At 43.9% G+C, this 25878-nt stretch overlaps 1 protein-coding gene across 5 annotated transcripts in view; it reads left to right on the top strand.

The window, feature by feature from the left end:
• Nucleotides 1-25878, top strand: part of LOC122556803 (myelin-associated glycoprotein-like) — an 87635-nt gene that overhangs the window by 21488 nt on the left and 40269 nt on the right. For all 5 annotated transcript variants that reach the window (XM_043704007.1, XM_043704008.1, XM_043704006.1 and 2 more), the window contains exons 3-4: nt 9479-9835; nt 11712-11996. In XM_043704007.1, the coding sequence (XP_043559942.1) occupies nt 9479-9835; nt 11712-11996 (642 nt within the window). The remainder of the gene's footprint in view (nt 1-9478; nt 9836-11711; nt 11997-25878) is intronic.

Genomic DNA, 25878 nt, shown 5'->3' with positions numbered 1-25878 from the left:
TTTGGAGAGGGTTCAGAGGAGGTTTACCAGGATGCTGCCTGGACTGGAGGGCTTATGTTAAGAAGAGAGGTTGACTGAGCACGGACTTTTTTCATTGGAAAAAAGAAGGAAGAGAGGGGACCTAATTGAGGTGTACAAGATAATGAGAGGCATAGATAGAGTTGATAGCCAGAGACATTTTCACAGGTCAGAAATTGTTAACACGAGGGGTCATAGTTTTAAGCTGTTTCGCGGAAAGTATAGAGGGGATGTCAGAGACGGGTTCTTTACACAGAGAGTTGTGAGAGCATGGAATGCATTGCCAGCAGCAGTTGTGGAAGAGAGGTCATTGGGGATATTTAAGAGACTGCTGGACATGCACATGGTCACAGAAATTACAGGGTTCGTACATTAGGTTTACCTTATATGAGGATCAGTGGTCGGCACAACATCGTGGGCTGAAGGGCCTGTTCTGTGCTGTGCTATTCTATGTTCTGTGTTCTAAGTTTCAGCTTGGTATAATAAAGTTAGCTAAAATCCAGAAACAAATACATCACCGCAAATATTTACTCTTCCAGACTGGAGGATAATGTTTCCAAAGGCACAAGGAACCCTTTTTATATATATATTTATATATATGATTGGACATTGCAATCAGAGTAAAATTTCAAAATTTGCCAATTATGCTAAACTTGAATGTGGAAATACCGATTTTGGATCGGGGTGGACAAAGTTAAAAATCACACAACACCAGTTTATAGTCCAACAGTTTTATTTTGGAAGCACTAGCTTTCAAAGTGCTGCTCCTTCATCAAGTAGCTGTGAAAGATGATCATCAGACACTGAATTTATTGCAAAAGATTGCAGTGTCATGCAGCTGAAATGATATGTTGAACAAACCTCGACAGAAATCTAGTGCTCCCAAATAAACTGTTGAACTATAATGTGGCGTTGTGTGATTTTTGCCTAAACTTGAAGGTATTGCTGACAGTAAGGATGATATGAATAAACCGCAAAATAACAGCAGAATGTACAGGGAAGTGAAAGATGGAACCTGATAAGGTAATTGCATTGTGATGCAATTTAGCAGAAGTAACAGAGGGTCAGAATATAGATTGGCTAGACTTCAACTGGAATGTTGTACCTAGTTATGGCCACAACATGCTACAAAGGATGACAGGGTCCGTGAGAAGGTGGGGAGCTTAATTAAGCTAATGGTAAGAGATTTTAGCTACAAGTTTGGGTTGGAGAATTTAGGGATGTTCTCCACTGAAGAAAAGGGGATGAAAGAGAGGTTTAATGGATGCATACAAGATTATGACAGACTTCGATAAGGCAGACAAAGAAAAGCTGAAACAAAAAAAACAGAAATTGATGCATAAGCAGGTCTGGCAGTATCCGTAGAGAGAAATCAGAGTTAACATTTCAGGTCAAGTGGTTCGTCTGCAGGACTACTGTTTTCATATGTTAATGTTCAAAGAGCAGGGCTCTCATGTTTAAAGTGATTACTGCAGTGGGATGGGAGGGGAGAAAACCCAGAACAGATGGGCTGAATGGCCTGTTCCTGTGCCATAATGACTTTTTAACTCACAGTGCATTCGTGTAATTAATGCAGTTTTGTAGAATTACTTACTTTAAGAGTTGGCTTGAGCAATGCAAAGGGATCTCTTCCAATATAGAAAATGGAATATAGAAATAGAAAACATTTGCATAAATTTCCTGCTTCCTGTCACATTTGTCTTGCTAATGTTTCAGGTCAATGACTTTTCATCACAACAAGCAGAGATTAGAAATGAACAGTTTTAAATAAGTATAGACACAGGGGAAGGATTGTTTGCATAGAAATAGCAGAGGACAGGTTTGGAGGCCAGGAGTGATTAAATGGTGAAAGGGGATTATTGGAAAAGACGGTGAGAATAGATCAGACGTTGAAGCAGCGAAGATAGAAAACGGTTGCGGAAGAGTTGCCCCCACCCCCATAACTGAAACAAGATCAGAACTTTTCAATATTCATAATCAGGATCTAAGATTTACTTGAGGGCACCACTCTGAAATGTTTGCCCCGGGCAGCCAGTACCACTGTGGATCCACTCATATCTAGGAATCTCCTGTGAACCACAAAGTTAGTAACTTTCCTGAACTGTGCTGCTGACGTTGACCGAGTTCCTGCTGGTAATTCATTTTGCAATGCACAGTGTGAAAAGCCTCTGTGCTTAACTGTAGCTCACAATGTACAATACTGGTTATCACACATCCACATTTACACTCATATTTAGCTGAAGATTTGTATTTCCCATGTTGTGGGCTTTGTTATTGTCCTTTGCAATTAGTTATCAGTGTGAATTTACATTACATTTGCACTTGACCTTTTTCTGAGACCATAGATGTTGATTATTCAGCTCAGAGCATGTGAACAATGACAGCTCTTGATGGAGACTGCAGACTCCATTAGAAACATAGAAAATAGGTGCAGGATTAGGCTGTTTGGCCCCTTTGAGCCTGTCCCACCATTCAATATGATCATGTTGGATCATGCAATCTCAATATCATATTCCCACCCACTCCTCATACCCTTTGAACCCTTTATCTATAAGGGCCACGTCCAGCTCTCTCTTGAATATATCTAAAAAAACTGGCCCTGACTGCTTCCTGTGGAAGAGAATTCCACAGATTCACAACTCTCTGAGTGAAGAAATTCTTCCTCACTTCAGTCCTGAACGGCTTACCGCTTATTCTTAGACCCTGATGTTACAGCAAAAAAGCCGGTTCCTATCATCAAGTCACCCTTTACTTACCTGTGCACAGTACACTGGATGTGACCAGACAGCTCGGAGTCAGGGCCTCAACTGAGAAGATTCTAATCTTGTGTTTATAGCATACTTTAAAATCCCGATACGGTCTCCCCGGTTCCCCAACTCCAAGAAGATGGGTGCAAGTGAAAGTTCTTCAGGCAAGTTCAGCTTTCTCCAATCGCCACTGAAATAACTCCTCAGAGGCCCAATCCTATCAAAAAGTCACCCTTTTTTTAAGAGCGTATGGTCCATTAGCTGTGGCCAGGTAGCTCGGAATCAGTTTTTGAATTGAGATTCTCATCTCCTCGTTATACTTTTATTTTCTGTATAGGAAACTTCAGCTTGAGGCCTAAACACAAAGGTCTCGGCCACACACAGAAACCCGGTCCACACACAAGGGTCAACCCAGGGACTACACACGAAGACTGAGCACTGCGCATACACACAAAGGCCCAGGCCATGGCCTTTACACAAAGGCTCAGTCTGAGGCCCACATATAAAGGTTCAGCCTTGGGCCTACATACAAAGGCTCAGCCTGGGACCTATACACAAAGTTGAGGCCTACAGAGAAAAGTTCAGCCTGGGACCTACACACAAAGACTCAGCCTGAGGCCTACATATTGAAATAACAGCACAGAGGCCAGGTCCTATCACCAAGTCACCCTTTATTTATTTGTGCACAGTACACTGGCTGTGCCAATGAACTCGGAGTCACTCCTCAATTGAGGAGATTAGACTCTCATGGTTATTGTGGTCAGTCAAGGCTTTCCTGATTGGCCCAGGTTATCAACCCCAATGAAGGATCTTATAGTCAACATGGCCCACCTGGTCCCAATCACTACAGACCCCTAGTCTGGACTTCCCCAACATGGGGAAGATTCTTCCCACATCTAGCCAGTCCACTCCCATCAGGATGTTTCTGTGATAACCCCCCACCACTTTCTTCGAAATTACAGTGAATACAAGCCCAGTCGATCCAGTATGTCAGTCCTGCCATCTCGGGAATCAGTCTAGTCAACATTCACTGGACTCCCTCAAAGTCGAGTGTCTTTCCTCAGACCAGGATACCAAAGATGTGGCCTCACCCAGTCTAACTGCAGCAAGACATCCTTACTCTGATACTCAAATCTTCTTGCTATGAAGGCCAGCATGCCATTAGCTTTCCTCACTGCCTGCTGCATCTGCAACTCAACCGTCAGCGACTGTTCCACCATGACACCCAGGTCTCGTTGTACCCCACCTCTTCCTAAACTGCCACCATTCAGATAATAATCTGCCTTCCTGTTCTTGCCACCAAAGTGGATAACTCTACATTTATCAACATTATCTTGCATTTGCCGCACATGTGCCCACTCAGCCAGCCTGCGGTTAGCTGTTCCCAATTAGCACACCACTCGATCAGGAGGGGAAAGAGATCAACCTGAAGTCAGCAACATTCCAAAATAAATATCAGGAAATGAGTCAAGAGTGTGGTGCTGGAAAACACAGCCGGTCAGGCTGAGGAGCAAGAGAATCAACGTTTCGGGCATAAGCCCTTCATCAGGAATGTCGATTCTCTTGCTCCTCAGATGCTGCCTGACCAGCTGCGCTTCTCCAGCACCACACTCTTCAACTCTGATCTCCAGCATCTGCAGTCCTCACTTTCTCCTAGCAAGAAAGGACCCTTGACTCTATCTAACTCCACAGCCACGATATCTACATAATACATACGCTCCCCCTACTAGTCAAAAATCATATGACCACCTGAGGAAGAACAAATTAAAACCTGAGTCAGGTCGGGGTGAAAGGAAATGAGGAAATCTCTTCTGAACTCCATGAGACAATGAACATTTGACCACTGTGCAAGTTCTATGCAGCGATCAGCACCCCTGTCAGATATAGGTCAAACTTTCCACTTAAAAGAATATAGTGCATCAGTATAACTGGCCATACTATAGGTCCACTCTTCTCAAATAAGAACCATATCTTGATTTCTAACCTAGTTCCAGCCTTACATTACTTCATATCATGATGGTCCCGAAACTATTCAGTTAAAACAAACCATCAAGAGGGACACAACTTTATCCCTTCATCATCTTAGAAAAGTCGATCAAGTCACCCTTCAGTGTACTAAAAGCAAAATACGCTGTAGATTTTAAATAAAAACAGAAAGTGCTGAAGTCAATCAGCAGGTCTGGCGAAAGATTTACGAACAAAAGGAGTTAAACAGGATTTGAAATGTTAATGTTGTTTCTCTGCACAGATGCTGCCAAATCTGACAAATTCTCACCAACATTTCCTGTTCTTAATCCACCTTTGAGTACACTTGTCTCCATGGTATTGAAGAAAGAAGCAGATATTTATTACAGTTTACTATTATGTGTACGCATTACATACACAGGCATATAAATCTGTAGGATAGCATTACACTTTGAGATTACAACTGAGACACAGAGCAGCACCTCACATAAAACAGAGTATGAGATCTTTATGCCTTGGCTCCACAGACTATGATCGAGTGACAATATCATGACCATGTCTCTTAAACGGATACTGACATATTGGCTTGAGCCACCACACACCAACCAGAATATACATTCAATAGACTATCTTCCACCATTCCAAACAGATGCAGCATGATGTTACCACCAAATTCACCTTCCCTTCTCTTCAGTTTTGGTATTTCGAAAGAACTATTCAGAGTCGAGAGTGCAGTGCTGGAAAGGCAGAGCGGGTCAGGAAGCAACCGAGGAGCAGGACAGTCGATGTTTCAGGCATATGCCTTTCATTAGGAATGAGCTTTCTGCTCAAAGGAGCTATTCACACAGTAATACCTTATCCCACTTCTCAATCGCTCAAATCTCAGTCACCGCTCCAACAGCACCAATTACACCTCACCTTTGACCTGTGCAAGAAGATGCAACTCCTGTCCCTTTATCTCCTCCTTTCACGCACTGCAAGGTGCGGACTCTAATTTCAGGTCAAAGGGTGATTTCCTTACACTTGTTTGTATTTGGTATGATGTATTCACTGCTCACAGTGCAATTTCCTCCATAATGTTGTGAATGCATGGAATGTGTTGCCAGCTGTGGTGGTGGAGGCAGAGTCACTGGGGACATTTAAGCGACTGCTAGACATGCACATGGAGAGCAGTGAGTTGAGAGGTGCATAGGTTAAATTGCTATATTTTACATTAGGATTAAATCTCGGCACAACATCGTGGGCCAAAGGGCCGGTTCTGTGCTGTACTTTTCTATGTCCTATGTCTATGTTCTATAATATGTGGCCAAATGAAGATTGGATTACACACACTGCTACCCAGGGGCTCTGTGGCAAAATGGTAGTGTTCCCTACCTCTGAAGTAGGCAGCCTGGGTTCAAGACCTTCAGAGGTGTGTAGTAATATTTCTGAACAGATTGCTTAGAAATACCTCTTAAGTTGCAAGGGCATGCTAAAACCATTCAGTATATGGAAGCAGTTCATGAATGTAGCTGATTATTGTTTTCATAAGGGCACTTGGGGATGAGCAATAAATATTGGTCTGGTCAAGCTCACTCAAATCCCACAGAGTAATATTAAAAGGGCATATGTTCCATCATACTAGAGTATAACAATCTTGTCCTCGTCATACATGAGGTATGACTTCGCTGATGTAATCGCATATTAAAGTATTATGGGCAATATTCCAGTGGACAGCTGGAACTGACAACCGGCAGCGGCAGAGACAAACCACTATAAATGCCAGAGGAAACAACACAGAAGCGCTTCACAGGAGGCTCCCAAGCACTGAGGATGTCACCTAGACAGGGGATGAAATGTCTGCAAAACAAATTCCCAGCTCGGCGAACAGAATCACAACAACGAGCACCCGAGCTACAAATCTTCTCACAAACTTTGGGCAGTATTAAAGCAATACCTGAGAAAATTGATTGATTTGGCCATACAGAGTCAAGCCTGGCATAAAATAACAGGTCTGAAAAATGTGTTGCTGGAAAAGCGCAGCAGGTCAGGCAGCATCCAAGGAGCAGGAGAATCGATGTTTCGGGCATAAGCCTTTCTTCAGATTCCTGACCTGACCTGCTGCGCTTTTCCAGCAACACATTTTTCAGCTCTGATCTCCAGCATCTGCAGTCCTCACTTTCTCCTAGTTGATATAACAACGGGTCATTTACAAGGGAAAAGCAAAACCAAATGCATTACATCATAATGTCATGTTGGACCAGGAACACAAAGGCATTGAATGCATAATGTGGCCTGAATGCTATTGGGTCTGCATGCAGCCAGGTGAGTGGAGAATATTCCATCAAACTCATGATTTGTGCCTTTCGGGAGGCAGGAGGCGAGATTTATTTTATTTATTCAGTTGTGGGATATGGGAGTCACTGGCTGGACCCAGCTTTTATTGCCCATCCCCAGTTGCCCCTTAAGAAGGTGGGAGTGAGCTGCCTTCTGACCCACAATGCCATTAGGGAGGGAATTCCAAATTTTAGACCCAGCAACAGTAAAGGAAGAGTGATACATTTCCATGTCAGGACGGTCAGTGGCTTGGAGGGGCACTTGAATGTGGTGGTGTTCCCATGTTTCTGCACCCCTTGTCCTTCTCGATGGAAGTAGTCAGAGTTTGGAAGATGCTGCCTGACGATCTTTGGTGAATTTCCACAGTGTATCTCTTAGATAGTAAACACTGCAGCTACAGATCATTGGTGATGGAGGGTGGATGCTTGTGGATGTGGTGCCAATCAAGCGGCTGCTTTGTCCTGGATGGTGACAAGCTTCTTGAGTATTGTTGGAGCTGCACCCATCTAGGCCAGCGGGGAGTATACCATCACACTCATGACTTGTGCCTTGTAGATGGTGGACAGGCTTTGGGGAGTCAGGAGGTGAGTTACCTGCCATAGTATTCCCAACCTCTGACCTATCTAGGAGCCACCGTTATTCACCGCAAAATTTCAATTCTCTGACCCTCTGTTGGAGCCAATGTTTACATTCTGGGTTAGTGCTGCTGGAAGAGCACAGCAGTTCAGGCAGCATCCAAGGAGCAGCAAAATCGATGTTTCGGGCAAAAGCCCTTCATCAGGAATAAAGCTTTTTCAGGGCAGAGGAAATGACCTGGGAGTTGCAGTGGGAGAGGGACTCCCTGAGATTCTTGTAGAGAGAGGAGAAAAGATTCTTCAAGGCATTGCCCGAAACATGGATTTCGCTGCTCCTTGGATGCTGCCTGAACTGCTGTGCTCTTCCAGCACCACTAATCCAGAATCTGGTTTCCAGCATCTGCAGTCATTGTTTTTACCCCGCCAATGTTTACATGGCTGGTCCAATTCAGTTTCTGAACAATGATAACTGACAAGACATTGATCGAGTGATTCAAATTCACTGATAAGGTACAGTCTTTTGCTTTGTAATTAGATTTGGGCGGCACGGTGGCACAATGGTTAGCACTGCTGCCTCACAGCGCCAGAGACCCAGGTTCAATTCCCGCCTCAGGCGACTGACTGTGTGGAGTTTGCACATTCTCCCCGTGTCTGCGTGGGTTTCCTCCGGGTGCTCCGGTTTCCTCCCACAGTCCAAAGATGTGCAGGGTCAGGTGAATTGGCCATGCTAAATTGCCCGTAGTGTTAGGTAAGGGGTAAATGTAGGGGTATGGGTGGGTTGCGCTTCGGCGGGTCGCTGTGGACTTGTTGGGCCAAAGGGCCTGTTTCCACACTGTAATCTAATCTAATCTAATCTAGATTCCCATATGAGATACCTTTTCTGTGGAAGAGTTCAAAGTCAATGGAAGTGACCAAAAGCAAGATTAAGCAATAAAGCTTACTACGGACATAATGCCTTGATCTAAATTTACAGTTTTACCCATCTCCAGCAGCTAACTACTGACAGAAAGTACTGGTGAGTTGGTGGGGCCTGGATTCCTGATCCAATTCTCAATAAGGACATCACAACCAAGACATCAGTTCTAGGGTCTATTGAGTGATCCAAGACACCAAGTAGAGATCCCTTCTCCTCTTCAAAACGTCATATACTCCTAGGGATGTACAGCATGGAAACAGACCCTTCAGTACAATTCATCCATACTGACCAGATATCCTAAATTAATCTAGTCCCATTTGCCAGCATTTGGCCCATATTGCTCTAAACCCTTCCTATTCATATACCCATCCTGATGCCTTTTATATGGTGGAATTGTATTGGCCTCCACCACTTCTTCTGGCATCCATTCGTGCACCACCTTCTGCGTGAAAACATTGCCCCTTAAGTCCCTTTTAAACGTTTCCTCTCTCACCTTTAATCTATGCCCTCTAGTTTGGGACTCCCCTTGTTATTTACTTTATCTATGCCCCTCACGATTTTATAAACCTCTATAAGGAAACCGCTCAGCCTCCCACGCTCCAGGGAAAGTAACTGTTGTGAGACTTTTTTTAATGTCTAACTGAGGGCTTAGCACTCACTTAAAAAACTGCACCTACAACAATGTAGCACTTGTATAAATGGGGCATTTTTGTTCAAATCTTTCTCAGATCTTTGTCGTGACCTTCTGTTGGAATGAGGTAAGAGCACTTCCATTGAGCTTCAATTTCCTTGAAGCTCTGTCAATATCTTTGAATTAAATGCACCATAAAATTGTGGAAAATGATTAAATGATGTAAAGCCAATTGGATTTAATGCTGACAGTGGGTTTGAGTTCAGTGATATCAATATTTGCTTTTTTCTTTTATCCACTCCCTACCCAGGATGTTCGTCTATGAATGGATGGGGTGTTTCAGTTCCAGGATCTCTTTCTGCATTGCAGGGATCATCTGTGACCTTTAAATGTTCTTTCCGGTACCCTGATAGACCTCAGCCTGCACACAAGATAATTGCCGTTTGGTTAAAAGACCCATGCCTCGATGGTTCTGAAGAACTATACAACAGTGACAATCCGAATCAGGACCCTGGGATAGAATGGATTGGAAATCTGGGTCAGAAAAACTGTTCTCTTCGAATTAAAGATGTTCAGAAAAAGCACAATCACATTTTCTGCTTCAGATTTAGGATAGTAGGTAAAGACAACTGGACAGGAAAGCCAGGCTTGCAGCTCATTGTTTACGGTAATTATTCCTGCCTGAGAGTTATTTTCATAGAATCATAGAATCATAGAGTGCAGAGAGGTTCTTCAGCCCATCGAGTCTGTGCTGACATGTGAGAAACACCTGACCTCCAACCTAGTCCCGTTTACCAGCGTGTGACCCGTACCCTTGAATGTTATGGTGTGCCAAGTGTTCAGCCAGGTACTTTTTAAAGGGTGTGGGGGAACTCCCCTCTACCACCTTCCCAGGCAGCACATTCCAAACCATTACCAGCCTCTGGGTAAAAAGGTCTTTCCCCACCTCCCCCAAAACCTGCTGCCCCTCACCTTGACCCTATGTCCCCTCATGACAGAGCCTTCAACTGAGGGGAACAGCTGCTCCTTATTCACTCTGTCAATATCCATCATAATCTTCTACACCTCAATCAGATTTCTTCTTGGTCTTCTCTGCTCCAATAAAAACAACCCAAACCTGTCCAGTCTCTCCTCATACCTTGCATCTCCATCCCAGGCAGCATCCTGGTGAGTGTCCTCTGCACACCCTCCAGTTCAATCACAAAGCCCCTGTCATGTAGCAACCAGAGATACACACAGTACACTAGCGGTGGTCTCACTAATGCTCTGGAGTAGGACACTCCAGCCAGAGACCATCCACTCTGCCTGTTTTTCTTCACCTTTTCTTCTTTCTTGTCTCTTTTTTTATCCTCCGAGTGCTTTTCTTTCTTCCTCTCCTTTTTTTCCTCTTTGATTCCCGGCATCCCTGACAATTCCTGACCTGCCCAGCCTGGTGCCGCGACCTCCCTGTGTGGCAAGGTGGCAGTCCTGGCCTCCCAGCATGGGCGTGGCAATGTCCCAGCATCCCAGAGTTGGCGTAGTAACTTCCCGGTCTCCCAGCATTGCCACGGTAACTTCCCAGCCTCCCAGAGTTGGTGTGTCAATCTCCTGGCTTCCCAGAGTTGGCATAGTGACCTCCCAACCTCCCAATCTCCTGGCCTCCCAGTGTTGGTACGGTGGCCTCTCAGCCTCTCAGAGTTGTCATAGTGACCTCCCGGCCTCCCAGCATTGGCATAGCGACATCCCAGCCTGGTGCTGAAGCCTCTTCCTGCAGGGGTCTCTCAGCATTGCAATCTTCCGCCCTCCTGCAGTGGCCTTTCAGTGTGGCATGTGGTGTGGAGCCAGGGCGAGATTCGGACTGGGAGCTAGTGCCAGCGTGGTCTGCTGTACTGAACTCTTTTCTGTAATGCTGGGCATGTTTATTTCGGTAACAAATCTTGAACTGTGTCTCTGTACTTTTGTATCTAAATCAATGCTGTAGTTGGTGACATACAAACATTTCACTGTATTCATTGGGTACAAGTGACAACAAACACTATTCTATTTGATTCTATTCTATTCGATTCTATTCTATTCTTTACCTGGATTGATAAAGACAAATCTCCCTTATGCCTTTTTCTCACCACCCTCCTAACATACCCTTCCAACTTCAGAGACTTGTGGGCAAACATGCTGAGGCCCCTTTGTTCCTCAGAACTTCCTCATGTCATGCCATTCATTGAATACCTTCTTGACAAATTAATCCTTCCAAAGTGTATCACTTCACACCTTTCACTCCATCTGCCACTTACCTTCCCAATTGACCACCCTTTTTTTAATCTTCTCCTTACCCAAGACACTCAACCTCATTGTTAACTGCCCGACCAATCTTTGTGTCATCTGTAAACTTACTGATTGAACCCCCAAACCCCCATGTCATTTCTGTCAATGATGAATAATAGGAGACCCAGCACAGACCCCAGTCTTGTACAAATGTCACCTGCCAATGTTCATCATTTATTTCATGATCGAGGAGGCATGAACTAACTTGAAAATCTGTCACTTATCTTTCTATTATCCTGCAGCCCGTCCAAGAACACCTGTCATCTCACCCTCAGAGTTGGTTGAAGGGGTCACGACCAATTTGAAGTGTTCCTCCTCTAATATTGATGAAAAGACAAAAACCAGTCTAAACTGGTATGGTCTACCTGACCAGTCGGCAGAACAATGCAGTGATGATCCAACAGTACTCAGCAGCTGTCTCCGTTTCATCCCATCGTATCAGGATCACAACAAGATCATCAAATGCTCAGTCACCTACAGCGCATTCGCCTATTCTGACAAAGCCAGCATCACTCTCAATGTATCATGTAAGTTCCTCGTTAGAAACAAACTCAACTGTTACAATAACCACACTGACGTGTCTCCAGTCAGAGATCTCCCCTGGCATTTTCTGCAGGCGAAAGAAAAATATGGTTGTTGGGTCAAAGGAGATGCGAGAGAAAGATTTGAGCAAAGTTTGTTTTTCAAGAAGGTTATGTAGCCAAGCAAACCTCATCTTTATAAATCACACATTCCACAACCTCAAGGTGTTCCAACGAATTCCACAACTGATTTGCCATTTTGAATTAAGAGTTTTCAACAGTTGTGAGATGGTCTCTAGATTAGAGTGGTGCTGGAAAAGCACAGCAGGTGAGGCAGCATCCGAGCAGCATGAAAACGTCAATTTTCCTGCTCCTTGGCAGACTCTGATTTCCAGCAACTGCAGTCCTCACTTTCGCCGAGTTGTGAGATGGAGACATACAAGTGCCCCACAAAAAGCAGTGCGACAATTGACGAGATCACTTGTGTTAGGTGTTGTGTAAATGTTGGTCAGGATACTCAGAGAAACTCCCCGCTCCAATTATATTTACCAAGACTGGTAGTCTGTGGTTTCACTCAAGTGAAGAGACAGGTAGAGGAACTTAACGGAGGAATCATATTAATGTTGGACCAATGGGAGTGAGAGGTGAAAGAGAGTGTCATGTGAGAAAAGGAGGGAGTTCAAATCATTGCATTATTGTTTATACTTTGCAGCACCTTCATTTCCCTGTGTAGAAATGAATATAGGAGTTGGGAGGTCATGTTGCAGCTGTACAGGACATAGGATTATCCTCTTTTCCCTTGGAAGGAATTAAGATCTCATGGATTGAGACTGCACATATAAGATAAATTCCGTTATGAAGCCATTGAGGTAAGGTAGCTCTCAAGGGTTGCCTTGTGGGAGACAGTGGTTGGATCTACTCAGTATTTACAGCACTCTGTTTTACTTCCAATTTGCAGGAGTAATTTGCTGTTTTTTCTCATCATCTTCTGAAACTTATTTTTACAGATAATTGCAGGGAAGTAAATGAAGGTGGGGTTAGTTCTGAAATATGCTGAAAAGTGCATTTTTGGTTGGAGCTGTTAGAAATCAGCAACATCCTTGGCCAGCAATAGGTCTTCTTTAACCTTCTGTCCTACGTCACTGTCCGTGTGAGGGATGATTGAATACAAGAGCAGGGTCTGCCTGAGCAGCAAGGCTGAGGGTTAAGGATGCAGGCAAGTTGCAAAGGAGAAGTGAAGGTTCATTCAGCGGGCACTAATATGGAAAATGGAAGATAAAATGGGGAAATGCAAACTTCTTCACTTTGGAAGGAAAAAGTAAAAAGAAACAGAATACTTTTAACATTGTGAGAGTTCAGGAAATGTCACTCAGAGGGAAGTGGGTGCTCTCACATGAGAATCACTGAATGTTCGAGGAGAAAGTGAGGACTGTAGATGCTGGAGATCAGAGCTGAAAATGTGTCACTGGAAAAGAGCAGCAGGTCAGGCAGCATCCAAGGAGCAGGAGAATCGATGTTTCGGGCATGAGCCCTTCTTCCTTGGATGCTGCCTGACCTGCTGCACTTTTCCAGCAACACATTTTCAGCTCAATCACTGAATGTTAGCATGTAACTACAGTATGAGGATAAATTCGGATAATAATTGATGGGTTAGTGTTTATTCTGTCCTTTGTAAATTTGGGGCCATCTGATGCTACCAATGATCCAACTCATATCAAATATCACTTACCAAACCCTTTCTCCCGTACCCACTGAGCTACATCAACTTACCTTGGTTTATAAATTCTCATCTTTATTTGCAACGCCCTCCATAACCACACTGCTCCTACCTCACGTATCTCTCCCAGCCCACAGATGTCTCAGTGATTACCTCCTGTGTGGCTCAGTGATTAGTCCTGCTGCCTCACAATACCAGGAACCCAGGTTCAATTCCAGCCTCGGGTGGCTGTCTGTGTGAAATTTGTACATTCTCCCTGTCTCTGTGTAGGTTTCCTCCCCCAGTCCAAAAATGTGCTGGTGAGGTAAATTGGCCATGCTAAATTTTCCAGGGATGTGCAAACTAATTGGATTAGCCATGGGAAATGCAGGGATAGCAGTGGACCTGGGTGTGACGCCCTTTCGAGGGTTGGTATGGACTTGATGTGTCAAATAGCCTGGTTTCACTCTGTAATCATTCTATGAGGTTAGCAAACTTCAGTTATGGCTTCTATCATCCACTGTTTTAATGACTACATCTTTGGTAGCTGTGTTTTCAGATACTAGAGTCCTAAGATATAGAATTATCTTAGTAAACCTTATCTTATCCCTTGTAACTTGCTCTTTGACCAATCTTCTGGTCATGTGGAGCGCTTTTCACATTTATTATGTTCTTGAGTAGCACCTTGGGACATTTTCACTGTGCTAACTTCCATATATAGGCGCAAGTGATTATTTTTATGGATGTAATTTCCATTTCAATAAGGAAAGAAGCGTTGTTGCAACTAATTCTGTGGAAGGACATGGAGAAAGAGCTTCCAGACAGAAGCATTTGGAGGTAATGATCAGAGAGGGTTCAATCCTGCATTCTCTTGGTCAAGTTGGAGTTGTGTTGATTTTTTAGGAGGGTTTTTCACTGTAAGACCCAGAGAGGTTTCTCACTGCATCTTACTAAGTTCACCTTCTGTGGTACCTATCCTGCTCTCATGGCACATCTCTTTCACAATTCCATTCCCATCTTACTGCGCATCGATCACCAATCACCTTGACACTCATGTGATAGCCACCAAAAGACCAAAATGCTTTGCACCAGTGCCACCTTTCACCAGATGAACTTGGACAGTCTGGCATTGTGCCTCACCGGTAACGTAATGGCACAGCATAACCACACTGCTCCTGCCATGTGACTAGAATGGCTGACTTTGTCTTCACATTCAACCACATCTCTCACCCGATTCACAGCTTAATGGCCAGGTCACACTGTTTACCTCTCTGTATGCTGCAATATCCTTCCTAAATGCCCTCTCAAAGTCATCGTGATGCTGTCCCCATTTCCCCTTGTATACCTGCGTTTGTCATTCAGCAGTAGGGGAACACCACATATAGGTGAGCAATTGGGAAATTCCAGCTTTCATTGGCTACCAGCAAAAGGGAATACAACTAACAAACACACACACACACACATACACACATACACACATACACACATACACACACACACACACACATATACACACACACACACATACACACACATACACAGACACGCATACACACACCCACATACACACACTCACTCCCACACCTGCACATATGCCCACCCCCACACACATAGATATACTCCACACACACGCACTCACTCCCACACACACACATTCACACACACACACACACTCTGGCTGCAAATCCCTGCACAATGCTGACCAAATACTGGCATTGTGATCAACACTGATTTTATATTCCGTGGTCATCTGCTACGTACAGCTCTCATCAGCTGGGTGTCAGTCAGGGTCTGTCTGGCTTGTAGTGCCCAACTCAGCTGTGTTTGTTATAGACATCATCAGCTTCCTCTTCCCCAACGTCCTCACCTTCCTCTTTCCAAAACTGTTTCCTTCTCCACAACCTCCCCGCCCCATGATCTATCACAGTGCCCTATTACCCGCTCCAATTGTGCAGAGGGTAATGTGACAGGACAATGCAGTGCTGTCTGTGCAGACTGTACTGGAGGATGGCCCACCCCTGACTGGGCCAAGCCACAGGACTAGAGCCCCATCACCTGCTCCACCAAACTGCCTGGTGAAAACATTGGCAGCATTGTTTCGGTGCTCTGCATCTGACAGGGGGTTCCACAATGCTCACAATGGGTAGGCCTTGCCCCCGGTAACCAACCTTGTTAGGCACCCAGACCCTCAAATGCAGTAGGTATAGAGAGAGCCCCAGAGTGTTGGGGTCATGCCAGCTGCTTGGGTAGAGGGGGCATATTTAGGAAGTGATCACAGCTCACCTGGACACCAATGGAGTGGGACTACTTCCTGTTGGGGAATTCCATTGCGTTGTGACACAGCTCTCTCAGTCCTATGTGTGTATACAGTTGATGGTACCCTGGGGATGTCGGCTATATTCCTGAATCTTATACGGCCCGGGGCTGCAGCACTGACCCTGTCACAGGGGAACAAATTGAACCGGTGTGACCCTGAACAGAGACCCATCGGTCACTGTCCAGCTGCACCTGTGGGGGTACGACTGAGAGATCCCACACAGGTCACCCATCCCACACTGGAAGGAACCAGTCACAGGGAGTGTCAAAGTAACAGTGACCTACCCAGGCACAGGGAGAGGCTGTCTTCCCTCCCCCTGCAGCCCTCAGGATCCACTCTAGCATCTGGCAGAGTTCCACCCCAGTGCCCTGGGACACACGGAGGCTATGTTGAGACTATACTCCAGGAAGCAGAGCTAGGATGGGAAGCCTCTGGTCCTCCTGTGACCTGCACATATCCAGAGGAGCTCTGCAGGTATCACCTTTGTGTGAGACCTCCTGAAACTCCAGTATGGCTCGTTGCTGATCCTGGGTTGGCATAGGCCCGAGTCCGACTGTATTCACCTTAAACTTTATCATAAAGTTCAACCACATAATTAAAAAGTAGAGGAAGCAAATAAAGAAGTGAGGCTAAACTTGTAACTAGTTTCAAGATTGACAGCAAAACCTTCTGTAAATATGTGTAAGGGAAGAAAGAGCCACAGTGAACTTGGGTCATTTCGAGAATAAGGCTGGGGAAACAATAATGGGAACCAGATGTTAAGGACCAGACATGATCCCCTCAAAATACATTAAGATGGTGGCCTAGACTCTAACTTCTTCTTATTTTAAAGGCAAATGTGAAGTGCTGTGTTCCAGATACAATGCAACTGGTCAAACTACTCGACAATAGGCAAAACACAATTAATTTAAACACTGTTCAGAGAGTTGTCTTCTCTCAGAGAGTAGTAGGGGTGTGGAATGACTTGCCTACAACTGTAGAAGACTCACCAGCTTTAAGGGTATTTAAATGGTCATGGGACAAATGGATGAAAATGGAATAATGTAGTTTAAATGGGCTTCAGATTGGTTCCACAGGTTGGCGCAACATCGAGGGCTGAAGGGCCTGTACTGCGCTGTAATGTTCTATGTTTTATGTACGAGTTAAAATGAACCCAAATAAAGAGGGACTTAGACTAACTTAAATCTATTGGAAGCTTAACAGAATAATAGACACATTACCTATTACTAATAAACTCTTCCAATATAGTAACATCCCATGCTAATAAAGGAACATTCAGATACAGATTCTCACTTGCAGTTCTCCCATCCAGGAGGAGAAAACATCAAAAGGAAATTCAAGAGAGTAACTGCCAAAAGACATTCACTGAAGGTCTGTTGTGACCCCAATATCTTCTGATGATACTGAAAATACCAAAACTCAGAACTATAGATCTGTGAGAGCTGGTCACACCCATTCAGGCTGGATTGAAAAAAAAAACAAGGCCTCCCAACCTGTTTACTCAAGTGATCTTCAGTAGATGGATTGGAACCTGTGCTTTACAACCTCTTCAAAATAAAACAAAACAAAATAACCTCTTAAATTGACAACATTGTAACACAGGCAAAGCAGCAGAGATGAATAAATACTTTCCATCAGTCTTCACAGTAGAAGATACTAATAGCATTCCAAAATTACTAAATTGTCAAGGAGAGGACAGGAAACAAATAAAATAATCATCACAGGAGACAAAGTGCTCAGAAAACTAATAGAGCGAAAGACAAGTAAGTCCATTGATCTATCTAGGCGGATACATGAATGTGCAGGGAGCAGAGGGATGCAGATTAGATTCCCTACAGTGTGGAAACAGGCCCTTCAGCCCAACTAGTCCGCACTGATCCTCTGAAGAGTAACACACCCAGGCCCATTCCCCTAACTAATGCACCTAACTCTACAGGCAATTTAGCATGACCAATTCACCTCACCTGTACATTTTTGGGAGGAAACCGGAGGAAACCCACGCAGACACGGGGAGAATGTGCAAACTCCACACAGACAGTCACCCGAGGCTGGAATCGAACCCAGTTCCCAGGCGCTATGAGTCAACAGTGCGAACAACTGAGCCACTGTTCCTTGGGAAATAGGCAACAGGTTTAGATAGAGGATCTGGATCAGTGCAGACTTGGAGGGCCGAAGGGCCTGTTCCCGTGCTGTAATTTTTTGTTTGTTCTTTGATCCTGAACAGATGCGTCCCAGGACACTAAAGAGCAGAGATGGTAAATGTTCCAGTAGTAGCCTTCCAGGCATCCATAGGTTCTGGGACAGTCCCAGAAGATTGAAATACTGTCATTGTAACACATTGAGTAAATAAGGGAAGGAGACAATGCACAGGTACCTGCAGGCCAATTAGTTTAACATCAGTTATTGGAAAATTGTGAGAGCCTGTCAAAAAGGATGTAATCACAGATCATTTAGAAATGGATAAGCAGAGTCAGGATTGGCTCACGAAGGGGAAATCATGACTGACAAATTTACCAGAATACTTTGAGGAGGTAACAAGAGTGCTAGATACAGGGGAAATAATCATTTTTGTTTATTTGGATCTCCAGAAGGTGTTTGATAAGATACCACACATTGAGCTACTTAACAGGAGCCCCTGGTGTTGGGGTTCGTGGATGAACATGGATAGAGGATTGGCTTACTCATAGAAGACAGAGAGTTGGAACAAGGTGGGGGGAGGGGGGGGATGCATTTTCAAGATGGCAACCAATAACTGCTGGTATGCTATAGGGATAAGTTCTAGCGCTATTAATCGCTTACAACAACATATATTCATGACTTGGAAAAAGTGAATGTATTGAAGCTAAGTTTGTGGATGACACAATAATAGATGAGAAGGCAGATGGTGAGGATGACACAAAGAGTGAGCGGGTAAAAACTGGGCAGCTCCAGGCCAGAGGGATTTGGGAGTCCTGCTCCATGAATCACAAAAAGCTAACATCCAAGCTCCACAGGAAGCAGGGAGGGCAAATGGAATGTTGGTCTTCATTTCAAAGGGAATGGAGTATAAATGTAGAGAGGTTTGGCTAAATTATACAAAACATTAGTCAAACCATAACTGGATACTCTGAATCAGTTTGGCCCCTTCTTTAAGGTAAGACATAAGGCAATCCAGAAAAGGTTCACTCAGCTGATACTGGGTCTGGAGGGACTGCCCTATGAAGAAAGCTTGAATAGGTTGGGCCTGTACGGGAATTGGAATATAGAAGCAAGAGAGGTGACCTGATAAACATACAAGGTTTTAGTTTAGTCATTCACAGGATGTGGGTGTCAACCACTAGGCACAGCATTTATTACCCATCTCTAATGTCCTGAGGGGCAGTTAAGAGTCAACCACATTCCTGTGGGTCTGGAGTCACATGTAGGCCAGACCAGATTTCCTTTACTGAAGGACATGAGTGAAATAGATGGGTTTTTCTGACAGTAAACAATGGTTTCATGGGCATCATTAGACTCTTAATTCCAGAATTAAAACAAAATTAAATTCAAACTCCGCCTTAGCAGAATTTGAACCTAAGTGCCCAAAGCATTATCTGGGTCTCTGGATAAATTGCCTTGCAATGATACCACTAGACCATCACATCCAGCTAGAGTCCGAACAGGGGAGTTGCAGAGAGACTGTTTCCCCTTGTGGCAGAGTCTAGGACCAGAAAGCGTAATCTCAGAATAAGGGGTTGTACATTTAAGACAAAGATGAGGGGGAATGTCTTCTCTCATAGGATAGTAAATGTGTGGAGTTCTTTCCCACAGAGGGCTGTGAAAACTGTTTTATTAAATATATTCAAGGCTGAGGTTGACAGATTTTTAATCACTGAAGGATAAAGGGTTATGGTGAAAAAGGCAAGAGAATGAGTTGAAGATGACCAGATCAGCGTCGATCTCACTGAATGGTAGAGCAGACTCGATGGGCTGAATGGCCTACTCCTGCTGCTGTGTATTCTGGTCTTCGGAGCCTAAGCCCGTTTGTGAGCAGGACACTGTCAGCAGGCTTGGGATGACTCAGCTTAAAGATCATGGAGTGACAGCCCGAGTCGCATAAACCAACAGAGCTCAGAATAAAGCAGGGTCCCTCCGGCCCCATTACAAAAGCATTGGACACCATTGGTCGCAATGAGACAATAGGAGTTACTGAGGCCACATAGCTGGCATGGGTGTTACATCATTGTAAATAACATGCTGCATTTGTAAGCTTATGTTCACTTGCACTGTTTGAAATCCTACTGTCTATAATCTTCGGACAGTTGAACCTGGTTAGCTCAGACTTATATACAAGTTGAGAAGTCTCTTCAGACCTCCAGCAGAAAGTACAGTGGCCAAATGTGGCTCATCTTCCACAAGCAACTGATCCCTTGACTGCAGATAGCTCAGATGTCAGGGATCCTGAGGTTGAGACTGCAACCAAGGAACTTGCAACTTAATGTGACATGGAGGTGCTGGTGTTGGACTGGAGTGGACAAAGTTAAAACTTACACAACACCAGGTTATAGTCCAACAGGTTTATTTGGAAGTACTAGCTTTTGGAGCACAGCTCCTTCATCTGGTACCTAGTGGAGCAGGTATATAGGACACAGGATTTATAGCAATAGATCAAAGTATCACACAATGGATGTGATGTATTAGATAAAACTAGATTGCTGTTCGGTCTTTAATCACTTAGAACGAGGGTGCAGGTTTCAGTTTATTAATATGAAAATTCCAGAATTACTTTCACGTCATATTCCCCAGATGACTTAAGGTTTTATCAGTCGATAAAAATGATGACAACTCAGCTCAGATAATACAGTAAAGGTGTGAGGTTATAGTCTGTCTGTATCCCAACCTGGAGTCACACTGATTTCATTTCCAATGTAGAAATTTATAAAATGTTACATGGATTGACTGCTGACGGATTGTGTGTTTTTTGAACAAAATAGAAAGTATCTACAAATACAAATCCGCAAATGCAAATTCACCCCATGGACTTATATGTGTGCGTGTAAGAGTATGCGTGTGTGGGCGACAGTGTGTACATTTGTGTGTGTGAGATTGTGTGTTTGCATGTGTGCATGCTTGATAGAGTGTGTGTGTGTGGGTGTGACGGTGTACATGCCTGTGTGTGTGAGAGAGAGAGAGTGTGTGTGTGTGAGTGTGTGTATATGTGCTTGTGTGTGAGAGTGTATATTGTAGTGGAGAGCACTGGCATTAGACACAGCACACAGGAAATATGCTCAGGTCTGGCCTGCACACATCATTCCGCAGTGTGACTGCTTCTTAAAGATGTCGTCAGCCATGTTTAGAGGAGGGAGCCATTGTCGCTGAGTAGCTGTCCATTTATTTTGTAGGTGCAGCAGGTAATTAAGAAGGTGAGGGGAATATTGTCTTTCATTGCTAGAGGGATGGAGCTTAAATGCAGGGAGGTTATGTTGCAGCTCTTTCGGGTACTGGTGAGGCTGTGCCTGGAGTACTCTGAAGGAGAAAGTGAGGACTGCAGATGCTGGAGCCAAGAGTTGAAAAATGTGATGCTGGAAAAACACAGCAGGCCAGGCAGCATCCGAGGAGCAGGGGAATCGATGTTTCGGGCATAAGCCTGAAGAAGGGCTCATGCCTGCAACGTCGATTCTCCTGCTCCTCGGATGCTGCCTGGCCTGCTGTGTTTTTCCTGGAGTACTGTGTACAGTTTTGGTCTCCTTACTTGAGAAAGGATGAACTGGAACTGGAGGGGGTGCACAGGAGGTTTACTAGATTGACTCTGGAGTTGAGGGGGTTGGTTTATGAGGAGAGATTGAGTAGACTGGGATTATATTCATTGGAATTTAGAAAATTGAGGGTGCGGTTTTATAGAAACACATAAAATGATGAAGAGTATCAATAAGATAGAAGCAGGGAGGTTGTTTCCACTGGCGGGTAAAACTAGAACGAGGGGGCATAGCCTCAAATACCAAGGTTTGCCCTCCTGATTAGTCTCAGGTGTCTGTGGAAGTGATGAAGAGCTGAATGGTGTCTAAATTGGTCTGAAAGCAGCCATGAAGATGGGCTGAGGCTGGTGGTTTACAAATGCTGACTTGTATTGATGAGGATAGTGGCCATGGAGCATAAGGGGACAATGTTACGGAGAAGCAGTCGGCTGCTGACCAGGATCAGCACTCAGTGGGCTGTAGACACTAGGTACCCAGACAGTTCACCTGTGAGGAATTGGTGGGGTCTGGTCTCCCAGTAAAGAGACAAAATGGCAATGAGATGTAAACAGGGAAGGAAATGATTTACAAAAGCATGAGGAAAAGGAAACGGTAATTGTCACTCAAGGGTGAGATTCTGAAATCGCCATTTAAGGCTTGAGGGGAAAAGATCAGGAAATCTTTTCTCAGCGTTGACAATCTGATTCTTTTTCAAATCTCACTCTATTTTATCACCATACCTGCCATTGCTCTTGTCACACTGGGTGGGGGATAGATCTGCCCTCCCTCTTGATAAGTTGGGCTATATTTTAAACTTTAACCCCCCAGTCCAATATTCCTCAAACACTAGAAATAGTTTCTATCTCCCCTATCTATTCATGTTAATGGCATGGAATCTTCAATCTGATCACTCAGTTTGATTTTTTATATTCATTTAGAGGGTGAGGATGTCACTGACCAGGCCAACATTTATTGCCCATCCTTAATTGCCCAGAGGGCAGTTGAGAGTCAACCAAGAGATTGAAGTGAATTAAATTTTAGAGAAAGTGATGTTAATTTGCATAATCTTATCCGATAACCCTTGGAGTCCAGGTGCTATTCTGAATGCATCAGAAGTGCACTCCCTCTGAAGTCTTAATGTCATTGCCAAGGTTGTAGCAAGTCCTGCTCAGGGTATTGTAGCTTTTGTTAAAAAAAACACAGGACACAAGCAGAAGAGGGCCTTGTATTCTATGAGCCTTTTTGATTAGTTTCTGCACCACTTTGTGACAGTTTAATGATTTATGTACCTGCATCTCCAAGTCACTTTGAACCACTGTTTCTAGCTTTTTACCATATTGGCTCAAAACTGCACAGCATCCTTTCTCTAAACAGAAATCCAAAGAAAAGTCACCAATTCAGCAGAGATATACCCTTATTTATTACTTATGTCCGGGTAAACATTGTTCCAAAATTTCCAGCCACCCTTGCATATGGGACAGGTGTCAGAGGATTGAATGGTTGGAAATTTCAGAAGGAGGACAGCTGCCAAATACAAGTCAGTCAGTTTGCAGGGATTTCTCAGAGATAATAATCCAGAAAAAAAATGATAGACTAAGAAATGAATAAATGGGAATCAGCCTGGAATTTTTAATTGCAATCTTGCTTCATTGGGTTGAATGAGGTTGTTTATAAAATGCTGATGAAAAGCATTGATGTAATGTGATCAGATGAGCCACTGTTGGGACCGGGGTGGACAAAGTTAAAAATCGCACAACACCAGGTTATAGTCCAACAGTCCTGTTAGACTATAAACTGGTGTTGTGTGATTTTTCACTTTGATATAGTGTGATAAAGAAAAGGAGAGCTAAAATAAATTACTCTTACTGTCCTCCTTTCTGTGGCAGGAGTTGACTTTACAAACTTTACTCATTTACTTGCTTTTCCCTTTGAAGAATTGTTTGTGGTGGGTATCCCTACAACACGGGGAGTCTAATTTAACATGGAGTCATTGAATCGTAGAGCTGTACAGCACAGAAATAGACCCTTCAGTCCAACCTGACGATTGACAGCAAACTAATGAGAGTGAAAATAATGCAAGGTTTATTTCTGCAACAAAACCCAGGGAAATTGGTTTGCAACACATTCACACATACGTGTATTCAACAAAGAAAGGAAAGAGGAAGGAAAGAAGAGTTGTTACAATTACTTAAAATAAAGATATCAGAATTAGTTCATCTAAGTTAGAAAGCCCAGTAAGTCAGTGTCCAGTGATGGTCTTTCTGTCTTTTTCATTGGACCTGAGACGTAGTTGGCAAAAGTGTTATCGTGATAAACTGGAAATTAAGACACTGTGCAAGTGAAACAGCTTTCATTTCAAAAATCAACATTTAAAAGATACTGGGATTACGATTTTTGTTAATCTTGGAGCTGCTTACCCTTACGCCCGAAACATTGACTCTCTTGTTCCTCAGATACTGCCTGTCCTACCTGCTTTCCCAACGCCACACTTTTCAACTCTGCTTAATCTTTAGATGTTTTGAGCTTGACTGAGCCCCAAAATTCAAAGCTCTGTAGTTAAAAGCAATTCAAACAAACCAACACTTTCAGCCATGTAACTGCAGTCTCATGTGGAGATACATAATCAGTGACATGTTTTTAATGTTCCCACATGAGAAGCCATTGATGTATAGAAATAGCTAAGGTGATATCGACATTAATTTAAACACTGAAGGGGTTTGGTGGTCCTCTTTGTTCAGAATTGGCTGGAGTAGACATCACGTCTACAAGCCATTTGTGTTGGACTAGTCATACAATACAAAGTGGGTCACATTCCCTGGATGGTTAGTTCATGTTTGTTGTCGTGGTAATTGCAGGTCGGAGCTTTCCAGAAATTGTAGTCAACTGGCATCATGTGATCAGTGCCATCCATATTGTTGGCCAAGAAAGTGTGCAGTTTTAAAGAAAATTTTAGAGGATATTGTTTTAATTAAATGATTTAGGATCACTCACTGCTTGCCTCCACGGCATGACATGTGTAAAACGGATTTGGTAAAAGCATTTTCCAAACATGAGACCTCGATAGAAAAGGTAAACAAGGGCAGATGAATGGTAACAAAAGCAGAAATTGCTGGAAAATCTCAGCAGGCCTGGCAGCATCTACGGAGAGAAATCAGAGTTAAAGTTTGCATCCTCAGAACACAGATGAGCCGAAACACTGCCAACCGCAAGTTCCCCTCCATTTCGGACAGCAGCCTGACGTGTCCCCTCACAGTCACTTTGCAAAAATCCTTGAACTTCTTGCTGTGTAGATGAGCTCCAATTGTTGAAGAGACTTGATTGAGCCAATTAGGGATGGACAATTAATGCTGCCCTGTGACCTTTATATGCCAACAGTGGTGACTCCTTTTGTGGTGTGGTGGCAGTGTCCCTACCTCTGCATCAGGAGCCCCAGGTTTAAGTCCTATCAGTTCCAGAGGTGTGTAATAATATCGCTGATTTGAAAAATAGGTTAAATTTTAAAAAGGGCCTTCTTACAATGCAGTGGTAGTGTACCTCCCCCTAGACCTGAGAGACCTGCGTTCAATTCCCACCTGCTCCAACGCTGTGTAACAACATCACTGAATGGGTAGATTAGATAAATATATACAACAACAGTGGCATGAAGTGCTGTTTCTCAGACTGTACAGGGATGTGCTTTTAATCTTTCATGGGAGGATAGGATATCATCCTATACTTTAATGACCTCGATAAAGATAGACAGGGTTAGAGATAAGGTGAATTCTGCAACAAGGCAAAAGATTTTGGAGCTGTAGTCATAGACTCACAGAGTCATAGAGATGTACAGCATGGAAACAGATCCTTCAGTCCAACTCGGCCATGCCGACCAGATATCCCAACCCAAACTAGTCCCACCTGCCAGCATCCGGCCCGTATCCCTCCAAACCCTTCCTATTCATATACCCATCCAAATGCCTCTTAAATCTTGCGATTGTACCAGCCTCCACCACATCCTCTGGCAGCTCACTCCATACACGTACCACCCTTTGCGTGAAAACGTTGCCCCTTAGGTCTCTTTTATATCTTTCCCCTCTCACCCGAAACCCATGCCCTCTAGTTCTGGACTGCCCCACCCCAGGGAAAAGACTTTGCCTATTTATCCTATCCATGCCCCTCATAATTTTGTAAACCTCTATAAGGTCA

This window comes from Chiloscyllium plagiosum, chromosome 14, assembly GCF_004010195.1.
Source record: "Chiloscyllium plagiosum isolate BGI_BamShark_2017 chromosome 14, ASM401019v2, whole genome shotgun sequence".
NCBI classification, from domain to species: domain Eukaryota; kingdom Metazoa; phylum Chordata; class Chondrichthyes; order Orectolobiformes; family Hemiscylliidae; genus Chiloscyllium; species Chiloscyllium plagiosum.
The sequence above is the reverse complement of the archived record's forward strand: the minus strand, read 5'-3'. Positions and strand labels throughout refer to the sequence as shown.